This window comes from Pogona vitticeps, chromosome 4 (genome assembly GCF_051106095.1).
Source record: "Pogona vitticeps strain Pit_001003342236 chromosome 4, PviZW2.1, whole genome shotgun sequence".
In the NCBI taxonomy this organism is placed as follows: domain Eukaryota; kingdom Metazoa; phylum Chordata; class Lepidosauria; order Squamata; family Agamidae; genus Pogona; species Pogona vitticeps.
The window spans coordinates 63,833,665-63,846,832 of NC_135786.1; the positions used below are offsets into that span (position 1 = coordinate 63,833,665).

Consider the following 13,168-nt stretch of genomic DNA (forward strand, 5'->3'; position numbering starts at 1 on the left):
GCGAGTATGGAATGTTGCCTGGAATATTGGAGCACAATCTATTGTGTGCACACCAAAACATTTAGAACAGTCCACATTATTTCTTCAGAGGCTCTCATCCCGAACGTAACGGTACAGGATTGCATGGAAGACCTGCCACATGTGTATGCTTTGCCAAACCTGTTCATTACCAAGCAAACAGAGGTATCACATTTACAGGACACCAAGGAGGGGCACCTGTCTATACAGTATTTACCCTGCTCTTTGTAGTAGCTGCATTTTACTGTCGTCATAAACTGTTGCCTTGAGCAGCAGGTTCATGATATTCTGTGTTCTATCCTAAGGACATACAAAAGGGGAGGAGAGTGCACAGGAAGTCACTTATCAGTGGGTGTGGTGGTGAGGCCACTTACTAAGTCTTTGGCCATGGTTTGTTTTAATTATACTTCCTGGGTAATATAAGCATACCAGTCATTAAAAATAACGTTTCCTCCTGTATCCACAAAACAGGCTTCCGTTGAAGTTCCATCTTGTGGACCTTATGAAGGACTGAGGACCTCTAGTGGAGCAAAATCACAGTAGCCTGATTTTGTGCAACAGACAAAAGTTGAAGTTTTTAAACTACATTTGATTACCGGAAGAAAAAAACAGAGGGCTGGACTTTTTTGCATTTTGGATATGAAACACACAATACAGTATGTTTTGAATTCTGTCCTCTCTGGCTAGCTTTTACCTGCACTGCTAATTTCAAAAGCCCCACAGTGTGATCCACTCCTACCATCCTCCTGACATCAACTTCATAAACGGTATCAAAAGGACTGAGATCCCATTCATTTTAATGGGGCCTGTGGTTCATTAAGATCTCATTTTATTTGGACTTGGGCTACTTAATTCTTAAATAGTAAACTGGATCTCAGTACTATTCAGTATCCCTATATCATTCCTGAAATGGCTGCCATAACTCACCATTTTATCTTGGCTCTGATCCTGAAATTTCTTAACAGCGGCTTCATCACAAAGCAGATTGAGGTTTCCTCAGCTTTTTCCCTAATCTTGGAATAGCTTCATATACTAAATATGTGCATTAAAAAAAAATAAGCACAGCATCCGTTCAACATTATGTCCTCTTTAGCAGCAGGTTCTTAGTATTTTAAATCCATCTATTCATTCCCTAGCCCTAACTTGAACTTCTTGGTTTCAAGACCAAAATTCTTTTAAGCACTCAAATTCCAGCTATTTAATAACAGCTATCTCACATGTGTACCTTGATGGAAAAAAAACCACACCAATAGAATGGAAGAGACTTTAATTTGCCTGACCGCATATGCTTATCAGCACTTTTGTTAATATACACCTGGGCACATTTTAAAGAGATGTTTCAAGATGACCAGCCCTCTAAATTCATTGGCCTGAAAGTATGAATAAATACTTGGAGATAAGTGAACAAAGGGTTTGTTAGGCTACACTTCTTTACAAAATTTGTTTCAGCAAAAGTTACATCTTGCTTCACAGGTATTAAAGACGAGGTCTTTTATTAATGGTACAAGACTTTAGTGTGCACGAACAGACACAAGAGAAAGGATATGCAACCAAATCCACCATCTTTATTTGTAGAAAAGGAACACATGTACATAATGAGATTCTAAAAAGCTGCCAGTTCCACTGCATGCAGTCCTTGATCCTTCCCCAGCTGCATGCAAGAAGAGGCTCCTGCCGAAGACCCACACATGCTCAGCCTGTGAAATGATGCTCTTCTGTGCCAATGTTAAGAAAAGGAGTACAGGAAATGAGCAAGAGAAAAGAAACCAGAAGCCGGCAAGAACTTTTAAACTGGTGCCAGATGGCATGGTTATATCCATTCAGACCACCTGGTACTGCACAGCCTAACATATGGTATTGGGATGAGGGGCTATGGGCTCTAACCATTTCATATTCCCATGCTGTGTATTGCAATGGATAGCCTCGGTCACAAAAATGCTCACCAATCAGGTAATGTTGTCAGATGATTCTCTACTACTTATTGTGGGAAATGTTACTGTTTTCAATACAACTCCCAGAATGTCTCAGTACTTACTCCTGGAGTACTCTGGGACTAGTAATTCCTCCTGCTGAAAAAAACTTCAACACCAAAATTTCCGTTTCTAGATGTTTGTATGTCTGGAGCATGCCAGTGGCTTTGATAGAGAACCCTTTAGGAACGATATCTCTTAGGAATTATTTCTTCTCTTCCCCCACCCTGAAAGCAACATATAGAAGTGGCAGCCCTTCAGAGACCAAGTTATTCATAGGCTTTGCCTCCCACACAAAAAAAGGTCTCATTATGACAACATTCACTAGACAATGAGAGAAAGCAGATCTCATCAAACATTCGGTCTCTAATGGTGGCAAGTAGAAAGGATTTGGACAAACAGCAGCAATGGGAAAATGGTTACTAAATTCTAAATGCTATAGACTGCAAAGTCTGTGGCAGAGTGTATGATCTCTGGATATATTTGTGAAGTGATGTGTCGAATGATGTGTTACATCTCAATCAAGAGGACATTAATATAGGCTTCTGAAATTGGAATTTTGGACTCACTTGAGTCAGTCAATTATATCCATTTGGGTGGTAACTGAAGCCAATTCTCAACCACATCAACTCATTAATAAATTCCTAAAGAAGTCAATTGGACTTGTTTGAATGAGCATGTGTAGGCTTACAGCTGCTGGGGACAATCTAGAGAAAGACACAAGTGTTCAATCAGAATACAAATACTTTGGGGTGCCAGAATTTCTTTTGTACACTGCTGAAGTGTCACAGCATGGTGAAACATTCCTTTCCCTGAAGTAAAACCTCCCATTAAAGGAAGATACACGACTTGTTTATAACTGAAATATTTTTGATTTAATTTTTTCCAAATCTTAATTCAGATGCGTCACGTGTAAGGAGCTATACGAACCTTACAAAGATGCACTCCCCCTTCACAAAAAAGAAGTTTTTAAAAGGCTGGATAAAAGGGAAGCAAAATTAAATGTGTAAAATATTCTAGGTTCCCCCACGCCCTACTCCTTCTCTTGCCCAGTAATTTATTCCCTTGGTATAAATTACTGGGCAAGGACGAACAATTTTTTAAAGCTAATTGCTTCCTGAACCACTTGATCCAAAGTGTTCATCAACATATTATTACATGAACGAGAGCCTACATTTTCTGTAGTCATTTTGCCAGGGTGGGGTTGGAGGTGGGGAAGGAGGCTAGGAAGGGAAAGAGAGCCATTGCTTCTACCTATGTACCAAATGATTATCAACCCCAAAGGTAAGTTCTTACAAAGATTGCATACATATAATTGTACTTGAACAAGGTTTCCTTTTTGTGATATCTCTGAAGTTATCAGCACAAGCTGTTTGCATTTAATTCGGCTATGCAGAATATGGAAGTTGGACCTACTGCCAGTAGAGAACAGTGATCCATTCAGAAGCTCTCTCTAACATGATTTTATGGTGGCGAGAATCCTATAGACAATTTACTCTTGCATAAGGGAACTGCTTAAAGCTTGGGTTGCAAACATCCAGATTAACGAAGTGGTGCACATCCAGGAATGCAACCAGTACCTTGTTAAAAAGCAGACATTTGCCACCAAGACTTACATGATTTCCCTTATGCAACTGTAAATCACCAAAGGGATTTGAGCCAGTGAGGTTAGTTAAAAAAGCATGAACATGCAAGAAGAGTTTCTTGTCTGATATCAACTTAATGTAAAAGCCAAATAAAGTGATATATGCGGGACATATTAAGAGGCAAGAACTCCCATGCCATGAAAAGCACATTGCACCCCACTTCCAAATGAAGAGATGAAATATGGTACTGGCATGTTCTCTTCTTCATTGATGACATATTAGGAGGCAAAGGTCTTCTGAACTCTAACCAGGGAGAACATAACACAACAAGTTTTCTCACTGCTCAGAAGCCCAAGATGCTCTAGGTCTTTCTCTACCAAAACCACAAAATGTGCCTCCTTTTCTCTGCCCTGTCCCAGGTTTTGGAGAGTTTAGGACTGGTTTGAAGTGTACTCAAGATACATAATTTAATTCAGGGCTGCGAACGTTAAGTGTAACGTAGAATGTAGGGCCTCTGCTGCTGATGTATAGAGGTCCCAACTCATCGCACTGAAACACTGAATGAATCAAAGGTCTTGGAGAGTTTCAAAAACCTCAACACTGGCCTGGTTACAAAACAGGTAAACAAAAGAAATTTAGTGGGCTTCCACAGAACATGAATGCAAGTGGCTGGGTTCTCAGCCTTAGATTTAGCGCTTCTCTCATTTAAAGAACACACTGGATGCAAATGGTTCCAGGACAAAATAGTTGTCTGCACATGAGCTATGGTTTTCTACCTTTTGGTTTTGAAGGTGCTTAGGACTTCAACTTCCAGAAGCTTCAGCCAGCATGGTCCATGGTCAGGGATTTTGGAAGTTGATGTCTAAAGCAAATGGAGGGCCACAGGTAAAGAACCACTCAGAATCTGCATGAAAAAACACATGCCTACCCTGTTTCCCTGAAAATAAGACAGGGTCTTATATTAATTTTTGCTGCAAAAAAAGCATTAGGTCTTTCAAGTACAGCAATCTAAATTTATTCAAATACTGTTATGTCATCTTCTGGTTGCTGCACAATGGTGGAGTTTCACTTAACTGGGGCTTATTCTGGGGACAGGGCTTATATTACGAGCATCCTGAAAAATCATACTAGGGCTTATTTTCAGGTAAGATCTTATTTTAGAGGAAACAGGGTAGGAGTATACAACATGATATCCTCCAGTTGTATGTGTGTGTTTGCAGCAAGACTGCATCTCTATAGAAAAAAATTAGTGCTTTCCACAAAAACACATAAATGGACACATAAATGCAAAGCATTTAAAATATTCCCAAAGTTTAGCTCCATTTGTACCATGGAAAATATCTGGAGGGTGTGTGTTTAGATTAGCAGCCGAGAACATCTAAAGATTCAAAGAACCAACTAAGCAGTCTTGGAAGCAACAGAACAAGTGTGGCTTTTCCTCTTAGTCAAGCTGCTTCACGGTCTTTGTGAATCTAAAGACGGGTCACTGCACAGCACATTTACAAGAGGCAACTGAGAAGCACAGCATTTAGAGGGCAGAAGTACCTGCATATGCTGTCTGACTTCCTTTCAAGTGGGATGGAGTAGATCATTCCCTCTGCTCTGGCTGTCTCTCCAACTGTACAAACCCCATCATCCCTTGGCAGCATGGCTGCAGATACTGATGAGGTGTGATCTAACATAATCTGGAGAATTGCCAGACTGTGGGAGATTGCTGTTGATTGCAGAGACCACTCCTGAACAACATCTATAAATATCAACCCATTTATAGGGTTGTATTGAAATCAGCAGATATATTACCCCCCGCTCTCTGAAACAAAAATCCTGGGGTCCACAGACTGGATAGAAGACAGAGGAGTTTGTTTTTAATGTGCAAGGCACCTGTTGTAAAACAAGACACTCACAAGCTCAGAGTTGGCCAATTGTGGTTCTTATTTACGAAGCCTGCAGCTGTGTCTCATTCTCATCAGACACTGTGCTGTATCCTTTCCTCCTGTCCTCCACCCCTTTTTCCATTGCATTCTTAATATTTCAGGATAACATCTGTTATTCTATGCATCTGATTACATTGGAAGCAGAAGGAAGGACGGGGAGAAAAGAGGAAACAAAAAGCCACACAACAGCAGCAGCAACCACCACCAAAAAAGGAGGAAACGAATGTACCAAACTAGAATCCAACTGCCTTCTAGTGAGCAGTACTGCCTTCTTTTTGCTCCAGGGCAGTAGACAGTGGCTGTCCAGAGCCTATTTACTTTTATCAGATCAGTCCCAACAGCCATAATGTAGTCAGTGGTGAGAGGTTATAGGCAGTGCAGGCCAGAATGGTCTGGAGGGCTGCAATGGCTCACACCCCTGCTTTAGCTGTTCACTGACTCATTCTATGGAAAGCTACATTCTAGACCTAAGGGCTTCCCTCATTTTGTAAGGCACAGGATGTGGAAGAGGAAACCGTGATCTCCTCCTTATCCCTGAATTTGCCACCTTTTCTCCCACACCAGCCCCACCATCTCCATTCAGCCAATTTGGAATCCAGGAAAACCTGTTAAGCCTCATCACCATTCCTGCCAAAGGGGCATGCAAGCACCTCCAGATCCTCCTCTTGAAAAGAAGGTTTCAGTCACATGTCCCTCAAGAGATCAATACTGAGTTCATTTCAGGAGAAGAGGGCTCACGTCCTATCAGGTCCACAAGTAGAAAAATGGGTGGGATGTCTCCAAGTAGAGATGTCCTGATTAGCAGATGAAACAGCTTACTGCAGATGGTCACCTTGGAACAACCATGTCTGTGGCTTGGGGTTTGTTGAATTTTGTTCCAAAAGAGCAGGCTGAATGAAGGTGCAGTTGAATTCATTTGCTTCACCTCAACCTCAACACCAAGGTTTCCTTGATCAGCGTTTCCTCACTCAAGGCATTTTTCACTTTGCTCAACTTCACCGCCCCTTGGCTCCTTTCACAGGTACCCTCCAAGATGTACTGTGGAAGAGCGACACTGCCAAGCCTGGCATCCCAGGGATGTTAGTGCCAATATGGATCTTGGCAAGAGTTTCACCAAGATGGATTGGCTACCTCAGATGAAACCAGGAGAATGACTGGGTACAGAAAGGTCAGAAACCGGAATGTTACAATCTTGCAAGGCAAACTCAACTATGGATCTAGGAAGAAGAGACATTCTGAGCCCAAGCATCAAAGAGAGGGTGTCCACAGTGCAGGTATTTGCATACTTTACCTTGGTGACACAAAATCAAGGCCGAACCTCTAATCCTGACACAAAATCACTCTTGTTGTGCATGTGAATGGTCCACTCTGCAGTCACTAGCTAGGCCTTGGTAAGTCAGTTCCTCTGTTTGAAGAGTGTCCAGACACACCTCCAGGGATTCATTTGCTTCCAATGTTCAGTCATGGCTCCACTGTTACATCTACCTCAAAATCCACCAGAACCATAAAGTTGGACAAGAGCCTTTTTGACGGATGATTACCAGCGCACAGAGTTAATAAATAACAATGAAAAATCCTGATGAAGTAATTGGGAAAGAGCTTCTAAAGGGAACCAATCCCTTGCAAATAGCTCAAATTGGCCCAACCCCCAATTTGAGGAAAGGATGACCACAATTAGTAAAGCATTAGTATTAAAAATGAGACAATCAATTTGCTGCAGCAGCTTAGAAAAAAATTAAAGGCGCCTGCTACTGACTCCCCAGGGCAATCTAATGATGCTCAGCAGCAGCCATTTCAGGGCAAGCAAAGAGGCCCCTTTTCTCTTGTCCCTGTTCTCTAGTCCTTCAGAGACAACAGCTGACAGACTGCACAGACCTCTGTGACTCCGTGTGCCCCTTTCCCAGCAGGCTTTGAAGGCAAAATGGACAACACATCACTCCCTTTGTCACGTTTGCTCTGCTCCTGCTGCTACAGCACCCACAGCCTCATCCTTAGCTTGGGGCTCCATGTAGATTGGGGTTATGGATGAAGGTTTCTTAAACCTAGAAGAAAATCAAGAGAAGATAGGATGAGCTGTTACAGGTTTGGGCTGAAGAGATCTCAAAAATGCCAGGCCACCAGCAGCTGTATCAACAGCAAAACACAGAAAAGTGTCCCACACTTGGTTACCCAGGCTGTTCCTCTACCAAAGGTATAGACAACCTCCCCTGGACTGAAATCAGTCCCAGCTAGAATTTTGTTTACTGAAAGTATTTATTTATCCCTTCTCAGCTCATGAGGGCCATCCAAAGTAACGCACAATATAAAAACAATAAATAAAGATATTTGAAAAATAAACCTTTTAGTTAAAAATACATGTTTTAAAACATACACAAGAACACTGGGGAAGCCATCTTTAAAATCTGTTTAAATACCAAGCCCCTTGTATGTCTTTATTGCTTTAAAATATTTCTCTCCTGTCTTTCTCCTTAAGATACCTATGAAAGACTACAGTCTTGACTGCCTGCTGAAAATTCCTCAGCAATGGACAAATACTTCCTGACTGCTTCTTGATGAGCCATATTTGTACCATAAATTGACACAGCATAGCATACCTAATGGTGAAGAGAGAGCAGCAGAAAATGGTATCTGGAGAACCAAAGACTGCCTGCCACTGATCTAGCTGGATATTGTGTTTCTGCTGGCAGACCTATAGAGGTAGATGCCTTTCAAAGGTCTTACAACTAGATATCCTTAAGACCATAGATTGAATGTGACTCCTCCTCCATGCAACACATGTTTTACAGCTGAGCTATGGCCCTCTCCTTCAACACCACTTGACTAATTAGACAGGAATTCTGTCTTTTCATAGTTGTTCCAGGTGCAGCCACAGAAGACCTTTCCAACTGAACTATGGAGAGGTCAACTGCTTGGCCCCCATCCTTGTCTCCCCTCTCTTTTGTCTTTCACCAAACTCAACTATGTTCTTCATTATGGCTCTCAGGGTCCATGATCCTTTCAGCCACCTTCTCTTCCCTGCTTCTACCCACCTAGCTCCCAATGGCCACCATCAGCAACTAGATGGCAGAGCAGCTACATAATTGTCATGAAGAATTATGTCCTACTGTCCTGTGTAGCCAGAGAAAGCCTTTAGCAAAGTACTCCACAACTACTGTTTTGTTGAAGAGGAATGAAGCTACGTAGCAAGGGTGCAGCATGAAGTTGTTGAGAGAATATGTCAATAGCCTGACACTAAACTAATTCACAGAACTAATTAGCCGCCCAGAGTGGTAGAATATACTAGATGGGTGGGGTATAAATCAAATAAATAAATAAATAAATAAATAAATAAATAAATAAATAAATAAATAAATACAGACGTGTCGCATCTCCCTCCAGATAAAATCACACTGCTCTGATTTGAGAGTTGGTTGCAAAAATACAACATCTGGTGCTATATCTAGACAGCCTGGCAGGAAGAGAATCTGAAAGAAAGCAACAAGATTTATGCAGTAATACAAGATACATTTTCCCCACGAAAGTCACTTACGAATAGGGAGAGGCAGGGACTCCTACCACCAGGAAATGATTCTTCTTACGGAAGAGTCGCCACAGCCCTTTGTGGTTTCCACGTACATCGAGATCCCAGATATGGAGGCACTGAAAATAGTGAAAAGTATGGAGACATCCAGGTAAATTGTTTTTAATGCATTTACTTGAGTGTAATCGTTTACAGTGAGGTTGGTTATATGATTTATGATTTTTAGCTAATTGTGGTTTGTCTGTTTTGATTCTTTTATGGAGTTTGCAAGTTTTCCTTTGAGTGGAAAAGTGGTGCATAAATGTAATTAAAAAAAGTAATATAAATGCAGGAACAGGTGATACCTTTATTGGACCATTAAGAAAATAAAACAAAGAACAAAAAAATAAAGCAAGCTTTCGATGATAATTCATTTTCCTTAGGCTGTGCACCAAGTTCTTGTGGGTAGCTCCAAAATTATAAGTTTATATTAAAGGTCTCAAAGTATTATTTTGGAGCATCCCATGAGAACTTGGTGCACAACCTGAGGAAGATTAATTATCATTGAAAGCTAGCTTTACTTTTTGTTTTATTTTCTTAATGGTCCAATAAAGGTAAGCTCTGAATTGGGAGTAACCCAGCACTGCAGCAGCCCTTGATTCAAGCACATGCAGAAGGAAAGGCTGGATATTACCTTGGCAAGCTGAGTCCAGGTGGTGAAATCTGCTTCCTGTTCCATCTTGATGTACATCACATAGATCTTTCCTTCAGTATCTGGTACAAAGGAATCTTCACATGGGTTTTTGCTGTGATCCAAAACCTCTGCTTCACTAGCAGGAGTAAAAAAAAAATCAGTCCAGGGCATTGAGGGTGGAGGGAGAAAGGGCAGAAATCGAAGACTCACATGTCATACTCAACACAATATTAGAAACAGGAATCTGCAGGGTAGGAAATCCCCATTTGGCTTGGGGAGATGAGGAGGAACATTGTCTCAGTGTTTTTTTTAAAAATTGGGCTTCAACATCTGCTTGTAGAAAGTAAAGAAGCGTATGAGGTAAGACTAGGAAGGTTGTGAGAATAGCCTACATTCTCCCTCTTTTTCAACCTCTGCATCAGTTAAGCCAGGTTGAAACTGCTGTGGCTACAATTACATTTTTCATGTCCTGCAAAATTTTAATGAGGAATTCCTAGCATACGATAATTTTGCTAACAAGTTTCTAAGGGTATTTGCAGGGAAGCATGACAGTTGGATAAAAACTACCCATCCAGCACTTCCAAACATCACTTATTTTTTTCTGAAATGCAAATTTGTAAATATTTCCAACCATCAGCAACAGGATCTCCTCTTATGTGGGTGAGCCGCCATATGCACACAACTTTCCATACTTGTTACAAATAGTGACACCGAAATACATTCTTCACAAGCATCATGAGCTACCAAATGTGGTTGTATATAGTGGCAGCAGATACATGGCCTTGCTAGTGTTCAATTTTCTTGAAAACATCTGTTTCTGCCACTGCAAGCTTTTGCAAAACCTTAATCCTCACCTTGAGGCCTTGAGTTCTGACATATGATTACCTGAGCAGCCGGTGGATTTCAGTCTCATAGGTATCTTTCCTTAAGCTGCATGGAAGAAAGAGAAAATCAGTCAAGAGAGGAGTGGTAGAAAGAGAAGTGGGCAACAGCAATTCTCAACTTCCCTCACCATGGGCTATGCTGGCTAGAATTGATGAATACATAATCTGGCAACATCTGGTAGGCTACAGATTGCCCACTCTTGCTGTTTGCCTCATAGATAAGGCAACTTTATTTGTGTACATGCATATCTGTCTTCTTAGGGAGCCCACCGGAACACAGCCCACATTTTGTACCGGTGATCAACCTTACTGGCATCAAAGTCAGTCAAGGAATGCAGAGAATTATACAATGTATTTATCCACATTCATGATCTCTTCTCTCCATCATTCTGGGTTTATAGTGAGCCGGTCACCAGACAGAGTGAACGCTGGTTCACAGCTATCACACCAGACGCAAGGCCATGGCTGTAACATCGTAGTCACCATGTTGAAATTCTGCGACAGAGTTGCCTCAACTGCCCCTAGCAGGCCATCTGGCTCCACCTCGCAAGCCCAAGGGAGTCTGGGAGAGAGCGGCTCTCCCAGGCCCCCTAGCCATCAAGGATATACTGACAGATGGATGGTCACCACCTGATGCAGGACCGCTGGAGGAGGGTGCAAGTACAGAAATAAGAGGGTTTGAGTTGCAAGGATCAGGATCATCTCAAACACATCAGATGAAGGGGAGACACGGGAGGAGGCAATGGAGCACTGGGACTCCATCTTCTGCACTTCCTCAGAGGTGCAAATAGGGATAGAGGAGAAGGAGAGGCACTTCCTCCTGTCCAGCATCTGGCTGTGGAAGAGGTTTGGGACCAGAGGTGGTAGCAACACAGCCCCTAGTTGATTCAGCGTCACCCCAGTCTTTGTGTCCTTGCCAGCCAATGAGAGCCACAGAGCCTACCCTCCCCCCAACCCAAGATTGGTGCTGGCGTATAAGTAACTACAGTCATGTTCAAGGAGGATCTGGGAAGAGCGGCGTCAGAGAGCCCAGTACCCAACCCTCTACCAGCCATCCCGAAAAGGACTACACCTCATATTCATAGTTCCTACCTGCTTCTCCAGACCGGGACTTTCAAGGACCCCAGTGAAGTAAACTGGGCCCCGCAGCCAGACTGACTGTGCCAAGGGGGCTCATGCAGAAAACTCAACCTCCTGAGAATGTGAGTTAAGGGGCAGTAAGGGTTGATTCTGAGCCTTTAATAACAGCTGCCATGAGTGACCAAACCAGTGGAATTTCTGCTGAGGTGCTCATCACCTCTGGGCCCTTGGTAGGGAGGCAGGTGCTGGGACTCACAAGTAAACACTTATCTATTTGATCTAGGATTGCTCACCAGCACAACTAGCTATGCAAACGAAAAGAACACTGGGAAGACAGCAGGAGTCCAGGGACGCTGAGGGTCTGGTAGTCCAATACCAAATTCATAAAAAGGAAAACTTAGATTAAAATCCAGATGAAGATGCTTGGGCAAGCGGCTGAAAGTAACACCTTGATATTCTATTGCCAGTGTCTGCCTGCTTTTCTCCCAGTCAGTTCTATAGAGTATAAACATATAGCACTCACCTCTCCACATTTTTAAGTTGTACATTGGGGACTGTGTTAAACTTGTGCTTTTTGAAGTAGGCTTCCTAGAAAGAAACAGAAGAACAAAAAATATTTAGGAATCCTCATTTAGGCAAGTTAATTTAAGTTTCCACTTATTCCTCGGGAACTCTTATTAGGCTTCTTAGTGTCCTCAAGCTAGACGGGAAATGAAAAATAGGAGTTCATGAACAAACCAGCCTAAAAATATGCGCTGCCTAGCTAGATCTTACCAAAATTGATCTTCCTCATGTTCTGCTTCAGAAAAGGAGAAACCAAGATCCTCTAGTTTGCATAAGATAACTAAGAGGGTTTTCTCCTGTTGCGTTGGTAAAAATTAATACATCCACATAAGTTAATGTGCATAGATCATTAAACACGTGCCTCTACCTTTTCCAAACAAAGCTGTGGTTGGGAAACTTAAGTTTCTTCTGAAAAGCAGGGCAACACTAATCAGTGGATGATGCTTCTCTTTCTGTTGCAGCCTCTCTGTTACACGTGTACAGGTAATGACCTCCAGGAGAAAAAGCTAACATTTTATGCTACAAGGAATGGAAACAGAAGCAAAATCAAGGTAGTTGTGGTGGCCAGACAGGAAGACCAGTGCATCCTTGTTTTCTGGATGCGTGCCACTCACATGAAAGTAGCCATTCATGTTGAGGCCAACAATGCCAAAGTGGTATGAACGTGACACATCAGGGATGAGGCATTCACGGCCTTTCCGTTGCTCTGGCATTCGCATCCACATATCCCAGTCCCAGAGCTGAGGGGAGAAAGCAGAAAACAGCATGAGCTACTTTTCTGTGAGTAACCTATTTTAGTAGGGTGGCTGAAAGTGACAGAATGAGACATGCAGGCACTTCCAGATCTATGCAAACCGTGATGGATGTGAGGTCAAGACTTCTCCCCCCACCCTTTTTCCATCCAACATGTGTTAGAAGATGTCCACAATTGTTACAATG

The 13,168-nt window shown here is 42.3% G+C and overlaps 1 protein-coding gene across 1 annotated transcript in view; it reads right to left on the minus strand.

Annotated features, from left to right (window-relative positions):
• Positions 1-1,563: 1,563 nt before the first annotated feature.
• POMGNT1 (protein O-linked mannose N-acetylglucosaminyltransferase 1 (beta 1,2-)) overlaps positions 1,564-13,168 on the minus strand; it is a 32,166-nt gene continuing 20,561 nt past the window's right edge. The window contains exons 17-22 of the mRNA XM_020783366.3: positions 12,844-12,969; positions 12,189-12,253; positions 10,587-10,631; positions 9,702-9,837; positions 9,038-9,147; positions 1,564-7,550 (exon numbers count right to left, since the gene is read on the minus strand). Coding sequence (XP_020639025.3) covers positions 7,454-7,550; positions 9,038-9,147; positions 9,702-9,837; positions 10,587-10,631; positions 12,189-12,253; positions 12,844-12,969 — 579 coding nt within the window. The 3' untranslated portion in view covers positions 1,564-7,453. The remainder of the gene's footprint in view (positions 7,551-9,037; positions 9,148-9,701; positions 9,838-10,586; positions 10,632-12,188; positions 12,254-12,843; positions 12,970-13,168) is intronic.